Source organism: Aquarana catesbeiana, linkage group LG03 (assembly GCF_042186555.1).
Source record: "Aquarana catesbeiana isolate 2022-GZ linkage group LG03, ASM4218655v1, whole genome shotgun sequence".
Lineage (NCBI taxonomy): Eukaryota > Metazoa > Chordata > Amphibia > Anura > Ranidae > Aquarana > Aquarana catesbeiana.
This window is the reverse complement of record NC_133326.1, coordinates 166,690,846-166,717,389: the sequence shown is the minus strand read 5'-3', so window position 1 is coordinate 166,717,389 and position 26,544 is coordinate 166,690,846. Positions and strand designations below refer to the sequence as shown.

General features: G+C 41.0%; 1 protein-coding gene across 5 annotated transcripts in view; it reads left to right on the top strand.

The window, feature by feature from the left end:
• The window catches only part of USP6NL (USP6 N-terminal like), a 278,511-nt gene that overhangs the window by 218,598 nt on the left and 33,369 nt on the right, over positions 1–26,544 (top strand). For all 5 annotated transcript variants that reach the window (XM_073619484.1, XM_073619483.1, XM_073619480.1 and 2 more), the window contains 2 exons: positions 1,379–1,478; positions 22,653–22,805. In XM_073619484.1, the coding sequence (XP_073475585.1) occupies positions 1,379–1,478; positions 22,653–22,805 (253 nt within the window). The remainder of the gene's footprint in view (positions 1–1,378; positions 1,479–22,652; positions 22,806–26,544) is intronic.

Below are 26,544 nucleotides of genomic sequence, written 5' to 3'. Positions count from 1 at the left end.
CCTGGTTGTGTCCGATTTATGGTGAAATTATGTTCTTTCCACTTCCAGATAATGGCCCCAACAGTGCTCACTGAAACATTCAGAAGTTTAGAAATCCTTCTGTAACCAATGCCATCAGTATGTTTTGCAACAATAAAGTTGCAAAGGTCTTGCGAGAGCTCTTTGCTTTTACCCATCATGAGATGTTTCTCGTGTGACACCATTTTATAGGCCATCATTTGAGACTGAACCAGCTGGTATTAATTTGCACTGACAAGGGGCAGGATTGCTTCCTAATTACTGATAGATTTTAGCTGGTGTCTTGGCTTTCAATGTCTTTTTGCACCTACCTTTCTTCATGTGTTCAATAGATTTTCCCTGTGTCATTCCATTTTATTACACATATATAATTTCTGAACTTATTTGTTTGGGTTTCGCTGTATGCATGGATTGCATGGTTTGTTACTGACATGTGGTGACAATTTCATGTTGATAGCACCTTTAGAAATATATTTACCTAAACAAATGGTGTCGTGTTCAATACTTATTTTACCCACTGTATTTTCACAATTTGTAAATAAACTTCAAATCACTGCACTGACCTAGCTATAGGTGTAATTTATCCTCAAAGTTTTACAGCAATAAACACTTTTCTGAGGACTTAAAAAATGTTTTTTGCATCACTTTTCTGGGAGTATAGCCCTTTAAAAAGCCTGCACCAGATTAAAAAAGCTTTACCGAAATGTGCAACAGATTCAGGTAGCACCAATAGTACCACTTCTATAAAATGGAGCTACGGCATGGTACATTAATTCAAGGCAAGCATTGACATTTGTCATGTGAAGACAGGACAGTATTATAAAGATTTTCATAAACAATCTTTATGGAGTCCCTTGTCTTTTACTAACTCAATAATTACTGCCTCCCCCCGCCAGCCTTCTGATCTCCAATGTAACACAGTACAGGTGAAAAGAAAGATTGCAAGATTCCGCTTCTGGTAATCTGCTTTTTAACCTGCGATCCATAGGGTAACAACACACTCCTTCTCCCCCCCATTCCCAACAGATAGAGATGGACTTTTTGGTGGACAGCACTTGTCTCCCTCTCCCTGCACCTCAATTGTGTGGATGAAGCAATCTGTTTTTTTTTTTTTCATCCCTCTGGCTCAACCAAAAAAAAAAAACAAATCATCTATGGCCAGCTTAATTCTTCCAAGATCTTTCCTTCTTTGAGGTCTTTTAAGATGTTCCTAATTTCTGACTTTGGTCTGATTTTCTCTTTGTTTGTTTGTTTGTTTCTAGTCTATGACTGCAATTACAAGATGTTCAAAGTTTATATTTTTGTGCAGGTGCTTTAGGGCTGTAAAATATATTTGGCTAATGGTATTTCTCTTCTGCAGACGCCTTTCACATTAAATCTAAGAATATGGGATGTATACATACTTGAAGGTGACCGGATTCTCACTGCAATGTCTTATACAGTTTTGAAACTTCATAAAAGTAAGCATTTTTATGTTTTTGTCGTCCAGTAAAAATGATTGGAAATATTTATTGAATAGTATAGACAAGTTCAGACTCCGTATAACCGTTACATGAAGCACAGTTTTTATAAATTAACTAATTTGATAAGGTGATCAGTAATATGTTACCAAAAACTTTGCAAGAAAACCTTAAACAGTATGTCAGTAAGCAAAACGTAACCTCATTGATCATTCAGATAATATGGATATCATTACTGGTCTTAAAATAAGATGACTAAAACGGTTTACAAAAGCTTTTGATGTACATCTAGAGAGTTTTTTTTTTTAGCCTGGAAAAGTGTGACTTAACACCAAGGAGCATTTAACAGCCCACCAAAAATAAGAGGTTATACCTCATTTTAGTGGGCAAGCATCCAAATAACTTCTTGTTTGGAGCCAACTGCACAACCAGACCTGCTGATATAGAGTACATATACAGTCTAATGTTATGGAAACATTTATTTAAAACTACATACAGGTATACCCCACTTTTAAGTACACAATGGGGTTTATTTACTAAAGCTGGAAAGTGCAAAATCAGGCTCACTTCTTCATAGAAACCAATGAGCTTCTAACCCCAACTTGTTCAATTAAGCTTTGGTAATAAAACCTGGAAACTCATTGGTTTCTATGCAGAAGTGAGCCTGATTTTGCACTTTCCAGCTTTAGTAAATAAACCCCATTGCGTACTTAAAAGTGGGGTATGCCTGTACAACTGTTTCAAAATAATGAGTAACGATCAGTGCAGTGTTTTAAAACCATGGCTATGGAGAAAGGCTTATGGACTAACAAAATGGGCTGACAAATAAGCAGTGAACAGCCTAATAAAAGCCTTCTTAAAGCGGACCTGCAAAAAGGTTTTGAAAAAGCATAACAAAGATATAGTCAATCTTCCTTGCAGGCTTTTCTTTCTGAGAATTTTCGTTTTTCATCTCTCCAGCTCTCCTTCCAATGGCCACATTAGGAAAGAGCAGAGGATTCAATCTCTGTTTACTTCTTGGAGTAACTCCACCCCACTTGCTCATGGGACACTAGCCATTTAAAAAAAAAAATGATTTGGCAGAAATCTTGTGACATCTTGCAGTGTGTACATGAGATTTCCCAGGAAGCCACTAAGTGGGGTAGCCTTTCCAGGATGCATCTGTAAGGCCACATCACCAGTGCTTCTAGATGCCAGGAAGTACAATGTAGGTAAATGTAAATTGTAGATTTGATATCAGTGTTCAGAGCTGCATGCAACATTGATTTATCGTAATGTACAGTACAGGACACAGAACTTGTATTCTTAGACTATGGGTTATATACAGGTTCTTTCCGGTAACTGGACAATGGCAGAAAAACCCCAAAAAGATTGGGCCTTCCTCAAACCACACCATGCCCACTCCGTGAGATTCCAAGTTTTTGACAGTGTCCTTAGGTGATGGACCTGTTCACCTATAGAGAATTGTCTTACTTTTTTTAAAATTCAAAAACTTATATCAAAATTTAAATGCTTACTGGGCTATCTAGCATTTTTCTGTGCCGGTTATTCTTAATGTTTATCTTGGGACCATACACAGGCCCCACTAAATGGGGTTTCAGCGTTTGCTTTAAGCACTGGATCCTGCATTAGGCACTCACCTTGGCACGTAGTGCAGTGTGTGTAGTGAGCCACAGGGTGTTTTACAGGTCCGGGACCATGGTCCATTTCTATGGTAACCAGACCCTGAAGACCCCTTTGGGTCCACACAATGATGGGTGAAGCCTGAACCTCTAAAGGTCCAGTTTTATGAATAGGGTAGGACAGGTTTTATTTAAACTGGTTCCTGACATTTACTAACAAGATTAGCAGTTCTTAGCACATGTGCAGTTCTACAGGCAGAGGATTTGGTTTTGATTCCATTATTGTTATAACCCTTGCTAATTTTTCTCTTACATTTTTTGGCCTGACAATTTAAATTTGGCCTTTGGATCAGCAGCTGGGTTATAATAGCAGTTCCTATAACTATACATGGACAACCCCATCCATCATATTTGTGATTGACCCACCAGGGTTCCTCCCACTTAACACTGGCAGATCACAAGCACAAGGGAGCTAGGACAAAAGGGTCAAATAGCATGCATTCTGCAGATGCTGTACAGGAAACTCTAAACACAGGTGATAGTTGTTTTGACGTTCCAGATGCATGTCTTAGTATGACCGTTTCTTTTATGTGACTCTGGATCCCTTGGGGATGGAACTTATGGCCTATCTGCCAAAAGCTGATATTATAGAGGAAAGTATGGAAAAACCTTGATTTATAGCAGAGGTTGCAAAGGAGTTTTCCCCTCCCCCTTCCTTTTATGAGATGCAAGCTGAGGCTACATGCCAAATGCTGTCTACTGTGGACACACTAATTGATGCGGTGCATACTAGCCATTGTCTAACAGCACTATAGCATAAACGGTTCCTTTTGGGTACTAAGAGCCTGGCTAAGAAAAAAAAAAGTACAGAGGAGGACACAGGCAGAATATTCTTACACCATGGGTTATAGGCATTTACCCTCAGGTGTTTGAACACTTGCAAAGCTTTAGATGGCACACCCCCTGGGCGCTTTCCCTATAACCTTTTTCCACTCTGAGTCCTCAGTGTTGTGCTAGTTTCCCCTTCACAGAAAAGAAATTAACTTAACTAGTTTGTCTTATTGTTTTATTTTCTGATTCTTCAATCAAACCCTCAGTCTTCCAATGCCAGCAATAGAAGTATTGTATCCAAATTGCAGCCTCAGTAAAATCTTGGGAGTCATACCCCGTAGAGACGGCCTGTAATGTTGCTTCAGGCACTGTATCCTGCGTGGGCGCTCTTACCTTGGCACTTGGTGTAACGTGTTGATAGGTGCAGAGTGCTATACAGTTCGATGGCTGTGATCCATCACTATGGAACCCAGTCCCTGAAGACCCCTTTGGGGGTATGACCACGGTGATGGCCGAAGCCTGAACTTGAAGTGTTATTAAACCCACAACAGTAAAATTAGTCTGTATATGCAGTAAAGCATGCTTGTTATACTCATTGTGGAACTCAAGGGTTTAATCCTCTGCATTGTGTAAAAAGGCTGTTTGATCCTGTCTTTTCTGATCCTCCCCTTCTTCCACAGTCCCCAATCCATTTGCTGATAGCACAGAGTCTTGGGGGTGCTCTGCACATGCTTTTGTGTGTGTGTGTGTGTGTGTGTGTGTGTGTGTGTGTGTGTGGGGGGGATGTGATCAGCACAGGGCCAATTGGCACTGTCCAGACAACAAGAGGGTCAGGGGTTTTGCAACCTCATAAGACCGAGGATAATGAACACGTCTCCTACAAGCTCTAACAAGTGCTCGGCTGGACATTGATAGAAGTCACAAGACTGCTATATTCTGCTGATAAGAAAAGGTATTTAGCAGTTTATATTTACTAAAAATTATTGCATTTCTATGTTCTGTGTACTGTGGGAGACCAGATATAGTGAATGCAGGGTCCTGGGTTTAGTAACACTTTAATTTACAGTCCAGCAGCATGGACAGTCAGACAGGGTCACCCTGTGTCTCTGACTGTAACTGAAAAAAAATGGGGTGTGTTTGAAATGTTTTATAAAATTTTAGATTCTAAAATGCTAAAATCTAACCTTTAGAGTTCAATCTCAGGTGGAGGACTAGGTGTTACAGCACACCACCGGTCATTTTCTTCAACGCCATACTTCTGCCTAGAGTCCTTATAAGGTACTTAGGCACTTTCTCCTGCCTTTTCGCTACAGGGATTTGTTACAGGACGGTCTATACTTGGGTTACTGCAAACTCCTTACGTTACAATTACCCTATACTCTGCATCTTATTCTGTAAGTAACCCCACAGGGGAATACTCTCACGTGTAGCTGTTGTGGAGACCAGGCAAAAGGGAGTCAATGCAAAATTGCAGGCAAACATTCACTCTGCTGAAAGCCTGCACAACACTCAACCTCAGTTGATGATGCATCTCTTGCACTGGAGCATGAACCAGCTCTAACACAAGTTTTCGCATTTAATTCTACCTCTATTTCGGACACACAAGGAGTCTACAGTGGCGTAACTAGAACCTTCAGGGCCCCGGTGCAAGAAACCATGCAGGGCCTCCTGACCAGGGCCCTTCCCTCTGATCCCATGGGCAGCAGGATCTGCATAGGAGGGGTGGCATATGGAGGAACAAATCCCCTCCATTTTCCTCCTGAAGCCACTGAATGCCTATGATCGGGAGAGGGGGAGAAGTGGGCTTTTAGCAGCTACAGGAAAAAATGGAGGAGATTTGTTCCTCTATATGCTCCCCCCCCCCACATCCAGGTGTACATGGGCAACATGCGCGCCATTGCAATTGTGACCCCTATAGCTACGCCCCTGGGATGAGTGGTAGCGGTGGTGGTTGGGTGGGGATAGGATCAGTGGCAGCGGTGGTGGGCGGATGGGAACAGTGGCAAGGGTTGTAGTTGGGAGGTGGGATCAGTGGTGGGGGGATTGAATGGGATGAGTGGCAGAGGTGATGGGGGGGAATGGGATGAGTGGCAAGGGTGGTGGTTGGGGGGGATGGGGATGAGTGGAAGCAGTGGGGGGCATTGGATGAAATGAGTGGCAGCAGTGGTGGGAGGATGGGATCAGTGGCGAGGGTGGTGGTTGGGGGGATTGGATGGGATGAGTGGCAAGGATGGTGGTTGCGGGATGGGTTCAGTGGCAGTAGTGGTTATGTTGGTGTGGGGGGTGGATCAGTGGCAGCAATGGTCATTGTGGTGTGGGGGGTTTCGGTGGTTTTGTATGTGTGTGGGGTAAATCAGTGGCAGTAGTAGTGGTGGTGTGGGGGGTATTAGTGGCACTAGTGGTGGCGGTGTGGTGGGGGGAAATCAGTGGCAGTAGTGGTGGTGGGGGTGTGTGTATCAGTGGCAGTAGTGGTGGTAGTGTCGGGGGGGGAAATCAGTGGCAGTAGTGGTGGTATCAGTGGCAGTAGTAGTGGTAGTGTGTCTGTGTGTGTGTGGGGGGGAATCAGTGGCAGTAGTAGAGTTCACAAAGACGTAGGCTATTTCTGTAGTTGATCCTGGCATCTCTGTCTTCAACAAACCTTTCTCTGTTCCCATTGAAGATTCTGCAAGTAGAAAGTTTGACACCTAAGAGCTCTCTTTAATCTTTCAGGCCCAGCCTTGTAACCACCTATTGCTTCAATTTTAACATGCCAAACTGTAGCTAACTGGACTAGGAAAATTAACAATTACTAACTTACTATGACCCTATATTTCATGTTAGTGCTGTTACACATTAGTTTCAGCGATTTCCTTCTTTACTTTTCTGTGTAGATGTCCTAGAACATGTCAAGAGACAAATTTACAGAGACAAATTTTTATGCGCATGTGTAGGATTTTATTCCTAAAAGCATGGACAACTGAAGTTGCCAGCAAAAGGTGCCTGACATGTATGCCTTATATTGGCCTTGCTGAAGTCTTTTCCTGCTCTCCAGTTGTTCCTCTCTCCCTCTTCACATCTTCAATGCCCTTCTTTGTTCAGAATTTTATGAGACTGTTTTAACATTGTTATTCCAAGTAAGTTGTATAAAATGGTAATAGATCCAAAAATGTATAAATACAGCACAAGATTACAATCTACAGTATCGCACAAAAGTGAGTACACCCCTCGCATTTTTGTAAATATTTTATTATATCTTTTCATGTGAAAACACTGAAGAAATGACACTTTGCTACAATGTAAAGTAGTGAGTGTACAACTTGTATAACAGTGTAAATTTGCTGTCCCCTCAAAATAATTCAACACACAGCCATTAATATAAAAGTCCAAAATGCACCGCTTGAATTCACATGAAAGTTCTTTCAATAAACGGATAAAAGATACAAAGGACCCTTCACCAGCTTCTGTGTGTATGGAAAGGCACACCACACCCAAGTGAATCCAATCTGCTTACCAGAAGGGAATGATATATAGGCATATAACCATTATTCACAGGAAATCGTGGTGTCACACTCCAAATGATACAGATGAAACGAATAGTGTATAGCCACCAGTATATCGAACTCCAAAGCCAGAGTAGATATCATAACCGTTCACCAATTTAGCATTACCCAAATGGCAGCAATAGTGATCATTGGGGTCAGTATTTAAATGGCCTATTGACGCAAGCATGCCCATTTAAATACTGACCCCAATGATGTTCAAGAGCAGGTAATCAAACAATCGGGCATCAACAACAAATGGAGGTATAATCAATGTCTGAAAGGAAACGCCTCTGATGATATCCCATCGGATGAAACATGTCAGGCTGGCCGATGCAAGCACACTGGGAGCCGCGGATTTTATTTTATATCATGATGACTATTAGAGGTCGACCGATATATCGGCCGATATTTGGCTTTTTTTACTTAATCGGCATCGGCCGATTGTGCTGATAAAAAAAGACGATTCAGCAGGACTTGCAAATGACTTCTGTAATTGAAGTCAATTGCAAGTTGTCTGAAGTTTTCTTCTCTCCTCTTCTGGGCAGCCTGCCAAGTCTGATAAGAAGATGCATTTGTATCTCTTTCAGGTTCTTTTATCAATAGACTGAACTCCGTGGAGAAGTTTTCAGTTTAACCATTTAAACCATTCAGTTTAACCACTTTTCTGACACTTGTTGCTTACAAGTAAAAATCCTGTATTTTCTGCTATAAAATCACTTAGAACCCCCAAACATTATATATATTTTTTTTAGCAGAGACCCTAGGGAATAAAATAGCGGTTGTTGCAATATTTTATGTCACACGGTATTTGCGCAGCGGTCTTTCAAACGCAATTTTTTAAAAAAAAATACACTAATGAAATTAAAAAAAAAAAAAAAAAGCAGTAAAGTTAGCCCATTTTTTTTCGTCCAAAAGTTTTGATTACCTGTTTTTGTGTATTTAATATTTAAGATATAGTTATTTTTTTTAAATCTAAATTCTACATACAAGTGAACTGATTGGAGGTTTGTTTTGTTTACTAAATGTTTAAATATAAAAAATTTTCTGTATCACTTATTACTTAAGGCTGCTTTCACACTGGAGCGGGCATGCGTTGACGGTAAAATGCTGTTAATTTTAGCGGCGCTTTACCGTCATTTTAGCGGCGCTATTCGGCTGCTAGCGGGGCGCTTATAACCCAGCTAGCGGCCGAAGAAGGGGTTAAATGCGCCCCTGAAGCGCTGCTGCCGAAACGCTTTGCAGGCACTTCGGCAGCGGTGCGCATTCATTTCAATGGGCAGGAGTGGTGGAGGAGCGGTATACACCGCTCCAAAGATGCCGCTTGCAGGACTTTTTTTTAACATCCTGCCAGCGCATCGCTTAAGTGTGAAAGCACTCGAACTTTCACACAGACTGCAGGGGAGCCGTTTTACAGGCGCTGTTTTTAGCCCAAAAGCGCCTGAAAAACGCCCCAGTGTGAAAGGGGTCTAACTGTTAGATTTTATGAGATGAAGGGAAAAAAAAAAAAAAAAAAAATCGGCCTAATATATCGGCCCTAAAAAATCGGCATCATATATCGGCCATCGGCCACCGCAATTTCTAAATATCGGCTTTGGCATCGGCCAGAGAAAAACCCATATCGGTCGACCTCTAATGACTATTCTACTATTACCTGTAAGTGAACTACAAAAATGTACTGTCTTTTTACATAATGGGCTTCACTATTGCTGCCTTTTGTTTCCATTTGGGTAATACTAAATTGGTGAACGGTTATCATTTCTACACTGGCTTTGGAGTTTGATATATTGGTGGCTATACACTATTGGAAGATTGGACCTCCTTTTCATTTCATCTGTATCATTTGGAGAGTGACATAACTATTTCCTGTGATTGATTACCGTATATACTCGAGTATAAGCCACGTTTTTCAGCACATTTTTTTTGTGCTGAAAATGCCCCCTTCGGCTTATACCCGAGTCAAGCACTTTTCTGCAGCAGAGAATGACATTTTCCAACCCGACTTTGGGGCCCTGTATCTCTGGACCACTTGGTGCTAGGAACCCCAAATTTGGTGTGCAAACCCAGTGGCGCTAGCACTACAACATATCCTAGCACTAAGTGGCCCCGAGATACAGGGGCCCCAAATTCGGTTCGGAAAATGTCATTCTCTGCTGCAGAAAAGTGCTTGACATTTTACGAACCGACTTTGGGGCCCTGTATCTCGGGACAACTTGGTGCTAGGAACCCTAGCTTTGGATATGTTGTAGTGCTATTTCCACTGGGTTTGCACACCAAATGTGGGGCCCCAAAGTTGGTCAACTGTGTCTATCTGCAGCAATGTCATTTCTGGACCCTTTGGGTCCAGAGACCCCAAATTTTGGCTGCAGTTAGGGGGCATCTAGGAACCCTTAACTACCGAGTTTGAAGTTCGGGGGACCTATGGCTGCAAATGGGCATTTTTGACCCTCTTTTCCACTTACAGTAGCTGCGCATTTCTCACCCTAGGCTTATACTGGAGTCAATAAGTTTTCTCAGTTTTTAGTGGTAAAGTTGGGTGCCTCTAATAATATATTGGGGTCGGCTTATACTCAAGTATATTATCTATCTATCTATCTATCTATCTATCTATCTATCTATCTATCTATCTATCTATCTATCTATCTATCTATCTATTTCTCATTCCCTTCTGGTAAGCAGATTGGATTCACTTGGGTGTGGTGTGCCTTTCCATACACACAGAAGCTGGTAAAGGGTCCTTTGTATCTTCTATCCATTTATTGAAAGAACTGTCATGTGAATTCAAGCACTGCATTTTAGACTTTTATATTTTTATTGTTTGGTGATCAACAAACTGTGCTGGCTGCTTTTATATTTTTCTCATTATAGTTAGCGCAGATACCCACCACCCTCTTTTTCTTACACAGCCATTAATGTCTAAACCGCTGGCAACAAAAGTGAGTACACCCTTAAGAGAAAATGTCCAATTTGGGCCCAGTTAGCCATTTCCCTCCCCAGTGTCATGTGACTCGTTAGTGTTACAAGGTCTCGGGTGTGAATGAGGAGCAGGTGTGTTTAAATTTGATATTCTCGCTCTCACTCTTTCATACTGGTCACTGGATGTTCAGCATGGCACCTCATGGCACATAACTCTCTGAGGATCTGGAAAAAATAATTGTTGCTCTATATAAAGATGACCTAGGCTATAAAAGTTTGCCAAGACCCTGAAACTGAGCTGCAGCACGGTGGCCAAGACCATACAGTGGTTTAACAGGGCAGGTCCCACTCAGAACAGGCCTCGCCATAGTTCACCAAATAAGTTGAGTGCACGTGCTCAGCGTCATATCCAGAGGTCGTCTTTGGCAGAGGTTGAAGGGGGGGGAGGGGGGGTCAGCCTGTCAGTGCACAGACTATACACCGTACACTACATCAAATTGATCTGCATGGCTGTCGTCCCAGAAGGAAGCCTCTTCCAAAGATGATGCACAAGAAAGTCCACAAACAGTTTGCTGAAGACAAGCAGACTAAGGACATGGATTACTGGAACCATGCCCTGTGGTCTGATGAGACCAAGATAAACCTATTTGGTTCAAATGGTGTCAAGCGTGTGTGGTGGCAACCAGATGAGAAGTACAAAGACAAGTGTGTTTTGCCTACAGTCAAGCATGGTGGTGGGAGTGTCATGGTCTGGGGCTGCATGAGTGCTGCCGGAACTGGGGAGCTACAGTTAATTGAGGGAACCATGAATGCCAACTTGTACTGTGACATGCTAAAGCAGAGCATGATCCTCTCCCTTCAGAGACTCGGCTGCAGGGCAGTATTCCAACATAATGACCCTAAACACACCTCCAAGACGACCACTGCCTTGCTAAAGAAGCTCAGGGTAAAGACAATGGACTGGCCAAGCATGTCTCCAGACCTAAACCCTATTGAGCATCTGTGGGGCATCCTCAAACGAAAGGTGGAGGAGTGCTAGGTCTCTAACATCCACCAACTCCGTGATGTCGTCATGGAGGCGTGAAAGAGGACTCCAGTGGCAACCTGTGAAGCTCTGGTGAACTCCATGCCCAAGAAGGTTAAGACAGTGCTGGAAAATAATGGTGGCCACACAAAATATTGACACTTTGGGCCCAATTTGGACATTTTCTCTTAGGGGTGTACTCACTTTTTTTGCCAGCGGTTTAGACATTAATGGCTGTGTGTTATTTTGAGGGGACAGCACATTTACACAGTTGTACAAACTGTACACTCACTACTTTCCATTGTAGCAAAGTGTCATTTCTTCAGTGTTGTCACATGAAAATATATGATAAAATATTTACAATAATGTGAGGGGTGTACACACTTTTGTGAGATACTGTATATCCTTAAATTGCAATTTATGTTGCAGAAATTTTCCTCTCTATTTCTCCTTAAGAAGTGGGTTATCTAGCTAGAGAAATGTGCTGAAGCTCCCCATTAGCCAAGACCATGAGGCTTAACACACTGTATTATAGAATATGATGATGTACAGTCATAAGTCTGCAGTGGTGCTCTCCTTTCTCCCTCTTCTTTCAGGAAACAGAGGCTGCAGTGGGAGCCATTGACGACTCCTGCTATCAATCAAATCCTGTGAGGAGAGAACATGGGGGGGTGGAGCCAAGCTATGCTGTGTGTGTGTCTATGGATGCACACAGCCTGGCTTGGGAGCACACCCACATGAATGCCCCCATAGCAGCTGCTGCTATAGGGGCACTTAGAGATGAGTTCTGCATCTCCCCTCACACCCTAACACCTCCTTCCACCTACCGGCTTTAATACCAGCCACACGCGGTTCTTCATCCCACTGAGCTTCCTGGGCACTGTCGCTACACCTTTTGCAACATCACAGCATCATGTGAAGATTTGTACATATTGGGAGGCCGAGCTGGTGACTTAAGAAATGTAAATATTGGTCAAACTCACAGGAGAAAAGGGTGGCCAGCAGCTGAGAAATGTGCGGCATCCCATACTAAACAGCTCTGGGACTGATTTTGGGTTGCAATCCATAGTTTAGTGATCAGTGGTTTAAGATAATAAAAATGTTGTTAATCAAACATATTTGTAAAGGATTCTATGAAGTAATGTCAGTACAATTTTTCCACTTTAATGTGTTGGGAGATGTAAATAGCTGTTGGCCATTCAGGAAATCATTTTCTATAAGTGTGATCTCTGCACTGCTGTAGTGTTAAATATTACCATTTATAACAAGACAGAGAGAGCGGGTTATGTGATATGTGTCAGAAACAAACAGTGCTTTGCTCTCACTACTGAAATATGCATATACTTCTGGTGCTGTAAAAAGGGAGAATACATGACACAAAATTGAAGCTTTAAGATGTGTTTATTTACGTCTCCCGGAGGGTACAGTCCATTTTATCTTCCTGTAAAAAGCAAGGTCTTATGGGCATTGCTTAAGCGCTAATAAGGGAAAAGAGGAACATTGATTATGACAGGTACATGTGTGTAAAGTGCCTTGAGCAATTTTCCTTAATAAAATGCAGCACAGTACTGCACCATTGTCTCTTCATCATAGAAACTGAAATGCAGATTATTGAAAATAATTTCATCAGAATAAACCAGACTATTTTATGCACAATTTCCCATTTAAAATGTGATTACAATAATATCATTTGACCTATACTCAGCAGTGTGTGAATGTAATGCTACATGTTCAGCATTTTTAAAAAATAGGTTTCCATAAAGCTCTTATAGTCTTATTCCTATGTGTTTTTTTTTTTTTTTTTGTCTCCGTTACCTTGATTAATATTTTTTTTTTCATTATATTAAATTATTTACATACCTCCTAAGTACAGACTTCTCCACTTTCCATAGAGCCTAGTTTATAACAGAGCAAACACTGCTGTCTGCCGAACGTTGCGTTGATTACATCACACTGCATCTGCATTTTACTTTTTAATTCATGAAATGCAAAACATGCGACTGAGTCTATAGTGTCTTACAAAGTGTTATTTGCATAGAACTGCAGAGTACACTCCGGGATAGGAGAGGATCCCTGCCTAATTACCTGTTTAAAAAAGAAAATAAATTATACAATCCCTGCCAGGTACCAGCCTTCAGTGGGGTCATATTTTTACCAAGATTTTGTTTTTAAATTGATGATTTGGACTAATCTTTAGACTGGTACACATATGATAAATTAAATCTGCATAATAGGTACTGTAACTAGTATGATATTGCTGTTAGGATGTAAACAGGAAGCTTCAGGGGTCACCCTCCCACAGTTCTCTCAGCTGTTAAAAACTGCTTTGCACAGGGATTTCCTTTTGCAGCAGAGCAGTGAAAATCAATGCAATTGTTCAGCCCTTTTAAATACCCTGGTCATGGTTTTGGATTTCAGCAGGGATGAAAATTATGTAAAAATAATTCTTAGATTTTTGTTGTTTGAAATTAAAGATGTTGGTGGCTGCATTTGCTTATCCAAAAAAAAATCCCTTTTATTGCATTTATACCCAGCCAGAGATTTGGAGCTTGGTTGGAGAAAACGGCTAAAACGTATCTCAGACTTTTTCCTTTTTTCACCTGATAGATTTTTGAAAAACACACTTTCTGTACTTTTTTATCTATACATTTTTCCCACTGTATCTATTGGGGCGGCCATGGTTGTCACGCAGGCTGGATTTCAATATGTCTGCCTTTTTCAGCTCCATTACACGGTGGGTTAAAGTATAACTAAAGGCAAAACGTTTTTTAGTTTTGGATAGAGAGGAGAGGAATTATTAGACCAGTCAGGTCTTTTATTGCTATCTGTCCCTGATAGGGAGAATCACCCTCTCTACGTCTTTGTGAAAGTAAAAGAAAAACCCAGATTTTTGGGTTGTCTCCAGCACAGTAATAGAGCGGAAATCTTTCAATGGTGACACTAGTTCTGCTGACCCTGGTGACAACTAGGGATTTTCTCCCTTGTTTTTAGGAACACTCTCCACTGGGACACATAAAACAGTACAAAAAAAAGACAGGAGTAATAAACTTGCATGGCTCCTCTGGGTTCCACTGGATATATTGCAATCCAGATCGCACAACAGGAGGGTTTTACCGGCTCGCAATGGAGCCAGTTCACACAGCACTGAGGTGACCACAGACCGCACAGCAGAAGGGTCCTGTGTGTCTTTAGCTCTGTTTCAGGTCCAAATTCAGGGAAAAATTTGGACCTGATTCGCCCCTGAAATGATGAACAGGGAATCATCGGACCCCCTGCTGCGAGCCATGGCCGCACATAGTACCCAGCTTTAAGGTAATAAAACCTTCTATTTTTACGGCCTCATACACACTGGACGTTTAGAACACTGCTGTTAGGGCCGTCTGGTGTTTTTTTTACATTTTCTGCCCCTAAATGCCCCGGCATGTTGGCCTATATGTCCACGCACACATAGGCATTTAGAGTCAGGAAAAAAAAACACTGCCAGCTCATCCAGGAGCAGCAGTGTTGTGGCAGAAAAAAAAGGTTTGATGCTTATAAACTCGTATTTAGCGCTAAGTGCGTTAATTCATTTCATTGGCCAGAATAAATTATTATTCTGGCCAATGAAATTAATTGGCGCCCAAGGGCATGAAGAGCCTAAATGCATCACCCCTGTTTATAAGCTTCAATCATTTATTTCTGCCAAGGGGGAAAGACGTCTAGGAGAGCTTGCCAAACATCCAGTGTTTATGAGGCCTAACACATCAAGATTTAAAAATCTTCCCAAAATCTAGAAACCAGCTCCAAATAGGAGATATGTGGGTTAAGACACCATTAAAAACTGACCCAGTGCTTATGATGCGGAAATGGCTGTGTATGGCCTCACCCAGCGTTGCTCCGGCCACGCCACCTGAAATGTCTTGCCCCGATCATCGGTTGGTAGGCGGAGCGAAACATGTCAGTGGGCGTGGCCGGAGCAGTGCTGGCTGAGGCCATGCACAGCCATATCCACATCTGAAGCACTGGTTCTTTTCAGAGGCATCTTACCCCACATATGTCCGCGCTACTGAATTGGTGCCTGACGCCTGCTCCCACTTTCTGAATACCGGGAGGGACACCTGTTATCCTCCAATGTTGAGCGGCACAACCACACGTGATCACAGCTCCATATAGGAGTTTGCAACAATGCAGCATTGATCTGACAATAATGTTGTGTTGTTGGAACACATGTACATGCTGCAAAAATTCTGTAAAAGAGGCTAAATGCAAATTTTGTTTTTTTTCCATAGGTAAGTCAAAAATCCTTATCCTGAACACCAACAGCAACCCTAGTGAATTGTTTTTTTTTTTAAATACCATAAATATATATATATATTTTTATACTAAGCAAAGAAAAATGCATTTTTAGTTTGTTTAATGCATAACACATTTTGTGTGATTAATGCTACTACAAATATTTTCTTTAACTTATTTACTCCTGGTTATCCTGAGTACCAGAACCCCAAATATGTATGGGTTTTGATACAAACAGAGCTGTGAGGTCAATAAATAAGAGCGTATGTTTAAAATTTTTAGCTATTGGCCATTTACCAGTACAATAGAGGTAATTCACAAACTAGCCTTGGATGTCCATAATGCACAGCAGGGCCATGAATACATTAAAAACTATTATAGCCTATCAGTTCAGAGGTATACTAAATAGCAGTCCTAAAGTTATTCTATCTCCTAGCATGTGCAGAGATGTGTAATGTGAAATTTAGGTTTATGTTTACATGTGCATTCTGGCTGGTTATATGTGTATATGTGGGGAGGTTTTTTTTTATCATCATCATCATCTTTTTTTTTTTTTTTTTTTTTCTATTTGCAGCTATTACAAGGGGGCTGCTGATAGGGTGGTACAACTATCCTATGGCAATACAGTGTTTTCCAGTTCAGGAGAAAATGTTCATCTAATGATATGTTTTTGTTGCCACAAATGCTAGCTTCCAATAATGCCTTGTATTCTTTTGCAATTACATTCAACCTAATGTAGAAGAAAAGCCTAACATGATCTATTCTTAAAAAATGTTGCCCCCGCCCCCCCCCCCCCCTCTTCCTATCCTGCTTAACCTGCATAAAAAAAGATGTGTGTACCTATTTTTAATCCAGTCGGGTCGTGCAAACCCGCAGCTCCGACTCACCTATGTCAGTGAACAGCTGCTGCAGGGGAGAGGAGTGAGTTTCAACAATGGACTATGTAAGTCTATGGACAATGCCACGGCTCCTGGAATTCCCAGCTGTTGTCAAGCATTCTCCAGATTGGAGCTGCAGGATCTAGTGACCAGGGATGATTAAAAATAGGTAAGTATACAGATCCTTTTTTATGCACGATAGGTAGGTGAATGGGGAGGAAACATTTTTAAGAATAGTTAGAGCTAATCCTTTCTTACACTTTAATCTGTGAATTTGTTTTTAGGTTGTACTAATGTTTATGTGAATTGTATGGCATGTATAAACTGTATCACAGCACATTTGTGAAAGGGCCTAACATGGACGCCTTGTAAACCAAATCTATATACAAGTACAGCACTGTATGACTAAGCCAATTTGATCAAATTCAAGTTTTTTCTTTTTTCTAAAATTAGGTCTTTTCTATTCACTTTGAACAGTTCAGTTGTTCTCTGTGGATTAAATCATGGCTAAAAACCACCTGCATTATTCAGATTCTTTATAAATGGTTAAAAGAGCTCACGCTAAATTACCCATAATTATCTCAAAGATACTCTTGTGTTTGATGAAATATGCAAGTTTTTTTTTTTTTATTACATGCTTAAGCTGAGCTTCCACTCTTTTACACTTTTTATTGAGTGTTACGGATGTACTTTCATCCATGCAATATTTAGCAGACATATCACCTTTATTTGATCAATAAAACAGCATTCACACCAGACACCAGCTGAGAACATTATTATTCGTATCAGCATATTCATAGGACAAGAACTCTGCAGCCACTGCCCTATGCATGAACAGTTTTCAATCTGCCTTTTAAATAACTTTTAAATTATGTACCATATTAAAAGAATAGACATTAAATAAATAAAATTAAGTCCTTATTCCGTGTTTCTCATAGTTAAATTAGAAGTCTCCAGAGTAGAGCAGGTTGAGTTTGAAATCTTTAGTATTGCCATTGTGCTTCAGTTATACAGATCTGTCAGACTGGGAAAGAAATCCAGTATATAGTATCCCTCCTGTTTCTGGATGGTTAGAGATTACCCATCTACCTCAGTATATGGGGCAGAAAGAAAAGAGCTTACAGAACCAGTTGTGTTACATGCCTCGCCCTCCTCTGTGTAAAGTAAGCCCGTTACAAAGAACGACCGTGAAAGGGTTGTGCTGCTGATAATTAAAGCAAGTGAAAAAAGAAATAATAAAATATGTTCTGTCTTAAAGTGGTTATACACCCTGTACAACCACTTTTACCTACAGGTAAGCCTATATTAAGGAGATATTTACAATAAAGCCATGCGCTGATGTTTGCATGTGCACTTAAGAAAGGGCAGATCTTGCCGTTTCTAAAGGGGTCATGCCATGACTGGTGGCTCCCGCGCGCGAGTGATGTCACGCGACTCCGGCCAGTCACAGAGCCTGAGTTTGCGGCCCCGGAAGGAACAGGGGTGAAGATGGACGCTCGCTGCTAGTGGGGACAGCGGTGACATTGCAGGCTTTGGTTTCAGGTAAGTGACACATAATGGGCTACTATGGGATGCATAAGTAGCCAATTATGCTTTTACTTTTGCAGGGAAATAAAGAGGAAGTAAAACCCATCAGGGTTTACTTCCTCTTTAAGTGCCCCTATGGGGACATGGACCGATAACAGAAAAACAATCAATTAGTGCAAGCCCTCGTATACATACACATCACATTCAAGATTAAGTACATCCTAAATAATCCGTCCATAAATTCTATGCACAATTCCTCAAAGAATGTCTTCAGGTATAAATTGCTTTTAATTTTGCGTGATATATATATCCCACACCACTGTGAAATAAACAGTAGTGCTTGTGTATTCAACTCTTACCTCCAACCTGTAGACATTAAGCATATATTAGCCAAATACTCCGAACTCCCGGCTTTTTAGGATAAGACTACTTCAGCCTCCTGTCCACTGGGGTCTCACCTGGTACACTTGTTAATGCCTCCATGAGTTTGGCACTTTTCTGAGGGGAGGGGGGAGTGGGTACCTGGTTTTGGCAGGTTACCACTTCAGGGTCAGATCACCGCCGATTTCCCTTACCTAAGATGCCTGGCACCTACACCTGAAGCTGATTGAAGATCCCTGGACAGGTAAGTGTCCTTATAGTAAAAGTAAAGTAAAACAAATACTGTAGCTGCTGACTTTTAATTTTTTTTGGGGGGGGGAACTGAAGCTCCTCTTTAAGCATTTATGCGGCCATTATGCATTGCTCTCAGTAAAAGAAGAGATGAAAGTTCTGGGATCCTGGAGGGAGCATGTAGTGTTCAATTATTATTTTTTTTTTTCACTTGTTTTAATTATTAGCAGTGCAACACTTTCATTGTTATTATTTATTTTATTTGTGGGAACACAAATTGGTGTTTAGCAGCAGCTTGCTAGGATATCTATGATCTTCTAGCACGATTTTAAAGGAGTTGTAAAGGCAGGTTATTTATCTTAATGCATTTTATTCATTAGGATAAAAAGTCTTCTGTGTGCAGAACACCTCCTAATACTTACCTGAGACCCATCTCTGTCCAGCAATGTCCACGAGTGTCTCGGCCATTCAAGACTCTCCCTCCCGATTGGCTGAGACACAGCAGTCAGCCATTCAATCAGGAGAGAGGGGCTGGACCGCAGCTCCATGTCTGAATGCACACAGGGAGCTGTGACTGGGCTTGGGTGCCCCCATAGCAAGCTGCTTGCTGTGGGCACACTCAAAAGGAAGGAGGAGCCAGGAGCACGAAGAGGGACCCAAGAAGAGGAAGCTCGGGGCTGCTCTGTGCAAATTCACTGCACAGGGCAGGTAAGTATAACATGTTTGTTATTTTTATTGAAAAAAAAAAGACGACTTTACAATCCACTGTTATTTACGGGTAGCGCTGGGGTTTACACTATTATACTTTTCTAAGCCTGTTAGGATCCTGGAAATTCAGACTAAGCATATGATTAAAAAATGTTCAGGCAGATATGTTAAACGTTAAAATGAACAGTAGATCCTGTAACATTGTCAAATGCAATACTTAAAGTGGAATTTCACTTACCCAATCAGCATTGATGATTTTTAATTTGTATGCTGCTAGCATTAATAAATAGATAGGAAAGTATATTATATTTACTTGTTGTAAACTTTTTTTTTTACTCATATGTTCAGTTACTTCCTGGTTTCTTGCCTAGGCAAATGATGTCATACATCCCAATAGTTTTCAGAGGAGAGGAGGAGGGTTTCTCCACTAAGCATACTCTCCTGTATGCATACTTAAGCTAAGGCCTGGAAGTGAATGCTACATGTAGCCACAGCCAGAAATCCCAGGGGGTGTGTTTCAAAGATTTCCCACCAAAATATAGCATGACAATAAAGACATGGATGGATGGAGGAGTTTGCTTTGAATAATAGAAATTTTTTCTTTGTGGTGCTCAGATACAGTAAAGATCCACTTTAAAATACAGGCTGTGATAAGTGTACAGAGACTCAGGAGGGGCTAAAACCAGGGTTACCTTTTTACAGGTAAAGTTACGATTTCTATACAATTTTTGCAGCCCATAGCTCTAGATCTAGTAACTTATTTTCACATCTGTCCTTCACTTCACTGGGGGCTAACCTTTACTTTTTACTTGCTTTTTTTCATCAAACATACCATTTGATTTGTCCATGTTTGTGGCAGGTTTACTTTAAAGTGATTGCAATATCTAGTTTTAAAAAAAGAAAAAATAACAAACAGATCATACTTGCCTGCTGTGTGCAGTGGATTTGCACAGAGCAGCTAGGATCCTCTTCTTCTTGGGTCCCTCTTAGCTGCTCCTGGCCCCTCCCTCTTGTCAAGTGCCCCCACAGCAAGCAGCTTTCTATGGGGGCACCCAAACCGAGCTGCAGCTCTGTGTGTTCAATCAGACACTAACACGTGGTTTGTCCCTGCCCCCTCTCTCTCCTGATTGGCTAACTGACTTTGATTGACAGCCAGTGGCAACCGCTGCTGTGTCTCGCACAGTCAGGAGGGAGCGTCCCAGACGGCCGAGGGACTTGTGGACATTGCTGGATAGAGATGGGGCTCAGGTAAGTTTTAGGGGGGGCTGAGGAGGGAGCTGCACACAGATGGCTTTTTATCTTAATGCATTAAGATGTAAAAACCTTCTGCCTTTACAACCACTTCTGGGCCAAAGACATACTAGGTACACCTATCTGGATTGCAGGTCGTACTCAGCCTCTTGTACCATACCACCCCCATGTTGTGCATGCTTCACCAGGACTTCCTGTGTGACAGAGAGAGGCTTAGATGCATGTGCTATTTAAAGAGGAAGTAAACTCTGCCCCTCAGATGCTGTTTTTTTTTTTTAAACAGTATAATAAAGTATTACAACACATTCTACACTATAATAACCCCCATTTGCCTGTTTCTTACTTTTTTTTTACATCAGTTTTAAAATCCGTGCTTCCTGGTATAAGTTAGCTCCATGTTAAGTGTGGTTTTCTGAGTCTGCATTGTAATGTACTTCCGCCCTCTTTTCTATTCCTATCTGTAATCTCACTCATGCACCGTTCTTCCTTAGCCAAGCCTCGTTCTAGCACCCGGGATTGCTATGGCAACCGTGTCCCGCCTATGATAGAAGACCTGTTTGACAATTAAGGTCACATGGGTGTAAGGCACTTCTGAATATGACTAAAATCTCACGGTATCTCGGCGCAGTGCCGCAGAGAGGGGAAATGACGGACGCGGCATACTTATTAATGTACTGACGACACAAAGAGCATGCCGTTAATCAGGGAGAAGATGCGCAAGCACGAGTGACGTCATTAAATAGAACGGGACAGATTACAAGTAAACAGGAGGTATAATGACCTCTACACACAGCGATTTGCACTGTATTCACTGCTGATTAACATGAGCAAAAGTTATGTGGGAGGGTTTACAATCACTTTAATAGGTACTAACAGCAGCTCCCAGCCTGTTGCGGTGATCTTAGAATCAACAAAACCATTGCATTACTTGTATTGTAATGTGCTTGTATTGCTGCAGAAAATGTTTATTTTTCTATCCTGACACCTATTCCCCCCTCCCCATTTCTTGTCTAAAACAGCAAGTGAGAACTAATGTTCCAAGTTTTTTTTTTTCCCGTTACATATACTCTACACACACACGTAGCTATAGTAACACTAGTCACTTGAAACTGTATGCAATTTTTTAGGTTCATGAAGATGTTAATCTTTGCATAGTTATTTTGCTATTTGATTTTAGAAGTGTGGCGAGGCTTTATAAACAAACAGTGACTAATTTAGTTGTAAAGCTCACCCACCTACCCATCCAACGCTGGAGTTGTAGCACAAGCTCCAGCTCAAGTTCTCCCTGTAGCACAATGGCTACAGCTTCATATACCCTGTCAGAATTTGATTACAACATTGCAGTAAACACAATGACCTAATGGATTCCAACTTGGTGCCAACACAGACTACAGGGGTATACTTTTCTTCCTTTCTGTTCACTGAACACAAATGAAAACTGCTGAGGTCAGGCAGGAGATAAAGCCCTCAAACTCCAAAGTGCTTAAATTAATAAGGGCAATATGGATGCATTTTTGTCTGATATTATATGTATTTAATTTTATTATCCCATATTTGTGCAGTACTAAGATTAAACTGCTGTGCTCATGTTTTACACAGCCTTTATTTATATGATATATTAATGGGTCTGTAAGCACTCATTGTCATTGTGGGTTTATTATGACTTTCATTTCGGATCTGCTGCGTGACAAAGTATTTTACTAAACAGCTTTCACCATCCACCACTTGGATGCATTCACAATGTATTCTCTATAGACACTAGCATTTATATGCTTTCCACAGAGTCATACGTATTTAATGAAGTTTTATAATTTAGCATGGTGTTTTTCACCTTATTGTTATTTCTGGTTTAATTATTCATAAATAATTAAATGGTAATAATCCAAAATACATAATGAAGCTTTTGTAGCTATTGGAGCTTGTTATGTGATGTAGTAATTTTCTCTTCTGCTCTTTACCTGCATTCTTGATATTACAAGAATATACCATGTTAATCACATTGTATTTTTGTTTAGAATACCTAATGAAGCTGACTATGGAAGATCTAATTGAGTTCCTGCAGGAGAAGCTAGCCAAGAATTTTGGTTATGAGGATGACTATGTTATTGAACAACTTCAGATTTCAATGGGGGAGCTGAAAAGAGGAAAGCTGGATCTCCCTCCTCCAGGTATGTGTGTTTTCTTTCTTTTTTGTGCTTCCAGTTACTGCTTGTTTAGCTCCAAATGTGGGTACTCAAATTATTACAAATGTTCTATTGAATTGTATTCTAAACTCTTCTTTCCTCCCAAATAATTAACAACTTGACCTCCAGGAGGTTTTTCTAGCCTTCAGGGCCAGAGCATTTTTTTTGCTGTTCAGCACTGTGTAACTTTAACATTGCAATTGCACAGTCATGCAACACTGTACTCAAATGACATTTTTATAATTGTTTTCACACAAATAGATCTTTATTTTGGTGGTATTTAATCACCACTGGGTTTTTTGTGCTCTATAAATGAATAAATACAGAACATTTTGGAAAACTAATTTTTCTTAGTTTCTGTTTTAAAATTTAGCAAACAAATATTCTTCATACATTTAGGCCAAAATGGATTTTACTACATTTTCTTGGTAAAAATAACCCAAATCAGTGTATATTATTTAGTTTGTGTGAAAGTTAGTCTACAAACTATGGTATATATTTGAAAATTGATCAGTCTTGATGTACTGATGGCCTATCCCATTTCTTGAGGCCCCTAAATTGCCAGAACACTACAAATACCCCCAAATGACTCCTTTTTGGCAAGTAGACAGTCTAAAGTATTTAGCAAGGGGCATTGTGAGTTTTTTGAAGTTGTAATTATTTGTTGCAATTTTTGGGAAAATTATGAAATTAAATAAAATTTTGGGTTTTTCCTCACTTTTTTTTAACATACGGTCACCAGTGCAGTAGAGTGTCATGACTCGTGTGGCTGTGATCAGGGATACTGACTGGTGGTTTATTTATTTATTTTTATGTAATCAAAATAGTTTAGTGTTACCATAGTGACACTGTACTACTTTGGGAAGTGGGTGGTGGTGGTGGTGATCAAGAATTTTTTTTAACACTCTTATTGTCTTTAACAATGATGATCACTGTTATAAGCAATAGTTAATTGTAATGAATGGCTTTCCATTCATGACAGCTTGCTTTCTGTTGGCATGCTGTGAATGCCTACAGCTAACCACATGGTACATAGTGCCAGTTACCACGTGATAGCTGTGGGCCAGTCACAGCTTCACAACACTAAGCAAGCAGTCATGAAAGGAAACCATTGTTTACATTGTAATTTCTATGACCAATCATAGTGATCACATAATACCCCAGCCACTCACTTCAACCAGGTAGCACGTGTCATGATCCACTGTGTCCGACAGTGGTCACGGCGCTGTGTGCCCCTGGGGGTGCGTGTGTCGGGCGACGTACCATATTTACTGTCAGTGTGCGGCAAGTGGTTAAAATAGAGGTATGGGAACTGAGAAAAAACAAATATACATATTCATTAAGGTGGCTGAAGCATCTGTGCCCCACCACCTCTAAGACTGGGAGCTGAGTGATTAAAGACTGCTGATCATCACTGATCTTCACTGAGCAGAGAGCCGGTGACTGTCAGTCACTACTATCTGCACTGCCCCTCTAGCACTCACTGGATTGCTGGATCAACAAGTTCAGGCTCTTAGCAGTGAGCTGAATGACTGAGCCAGCTGCCGGTCCAAGCATATGGGTGGGTCCCGACATTTAAAGTCAGGATTGATTCAGTGCCTGGACCTGCTGAGTGACGTCAGCAGATTTTAGCCCACTGTCAGCTGAGAACAGGTCTCAGGAGTGCAGAAGTAAGTGCACTTCTGTGACCTACAGGAGAAGTGGACCAAAATAACTTTAGCCCTACTTCTTCTTTAACCACTTGCTGCCTGCCCTATAGCACTTATATAGACGTGATTTGGCATTTCTGCCTGTAGGGCGTGCATGTGTGCCGCCAGTGGGCCACTTCTGCTGTGATAATTCACAACAGAAGCTGATCTGTGGGTCCAGGGGACTTGATGTCCTCTGGCACCCACTGATTGTTAGTAAAACACAGAGAACTGAGATATGCCTATGTAAACGAGGCTTATCTCAGTTCTGACAGGGGGGGCAAGGATGATCCTGTGTCTTTGTCTTTGCAAACCAGAGACTAGAATCAATCTCTTCTAGTGAACGCAGCAAACTGTGTACACACAAAAACTGACTAGACACATAGTTGAGAAGAGAAACACAGGCGCCTCTAGGTTAGAATTGTAAACATTTTAATGAGATACAGGTGCATTATCCACTTACATGGAGGTTAAGGTAGTAAGGCACGAATCCATCCACACTGGCGTGGCGTTCACTGCAGAGCTGCCTTCTGAACAGCTGATTTTTCTGCCTGTGGGGGAGAAACGCCATTGCAACCCACCAGTGACATCATCACTCCCGGCACCGCGTTCCACCCCTCACCATCAGCCTGATCCAAGCCTCGGTTTCATTGCTGTGGTCCCAGAGAGCCTGCTGGCTAGGATTTCTCCCCCACAGGCAGAAAAATCAGCTGTTCAGAATGCCGCTCTGCAGTGAACGCCAATGTGGATGGACTCGTGCCTTACTTCCTTAACATCCATGCAAGTGGATAATGCACTTGTATCTCTTTAAAATGTTTACAGTTCTAACCTAGAGGCTCCTGTGTTTCTCTTCTCATTTGCATATCTGTAGTCTGCTGTCAACTCCCCCTCAAAGGCTGCCATGGTTGTTTTGGACTGTTAAAGTAATCTATACAGGTCTCCCCTCTTCATCTCTCCCCCTCCACATATACTGAGTATCCACTTCAAGGACTTATTGATGGACTAATGTATTAAATATCATACTATTTAGCAGCGCCACTACCCATTTTTTAGACACATAGTTGACCCTGTGCTCGCCTAGATGTTTAACCATTTCCCAGCCAGTGTCATTAGTACAATGACAATGCATATTTTTAGCACTGATCACTGTTGCACTGATCACTGGTTCCCCCAAAGTGTCAGTTGGTGTCCGATTGTCCACCGTAATATCGAAGTCCTGCTATAAGTCAACCGGTCGCCACCATTACTAATATAAAACAATTAATAAATAAATATAAATTCCATAAATATATCCCATAGTTTGTAGAAGCTATAACATTCTCTTAAACCAATCAATATACCCTTATTGGGATTTTCTTTTTACCAAAAACATATAGCAGAATACATATTGGCCTAAATTTATGAAGAAATTTGAGTTTTTAAATCTTTTTATTAGATGGGTTTTATAGCAGAAAGTAAAAAAAAAATATATATATATATTTTTGTTCATAGCGCAAAAAAACACCAAAAAACGCAGTGGCGAGCAAATGCCACCAAAGAGAGCTCTCTTTGTGTGAAAAAATGACATCAATTTTATTTGGGTACACTGTCGCAGGACCGCGTCAGTTAAAGTAACGTAGCGCCGTATTGTAAAAAATGGCCTGGTCATGAAGGGGAGTAATCCTCCGAAGGTCAAGTGGTTAAGCACATCCTGTTTTGTTGCCAATGATTGTCGGTTTTCCACAGCACATGTACATACAAGGGTTGTAAAAACTACATTTGTGATCTATAAAAGCAAGAAGAGACACACTGGAGAATATTTTAAAAAATGCTTTCAGAAAACTGGGTGCATTCTTGTCATTTGCATTCGTTTTCTTTAGTTTCCTGCAGTAAATTTTTCATGCAGAGCTGTCTACTTTTTACTTTATGGTAAACTAAAAGAATTGTGAATTTCAAGTAAAGCCTTAAAATTATCCAGGTTCCATCTTTACAGTTTCTATAAATGTTCCCTGTGGTGTTTATAAAAAAAAAAAAAAAAAAAAAGAAAAAAGATTCCT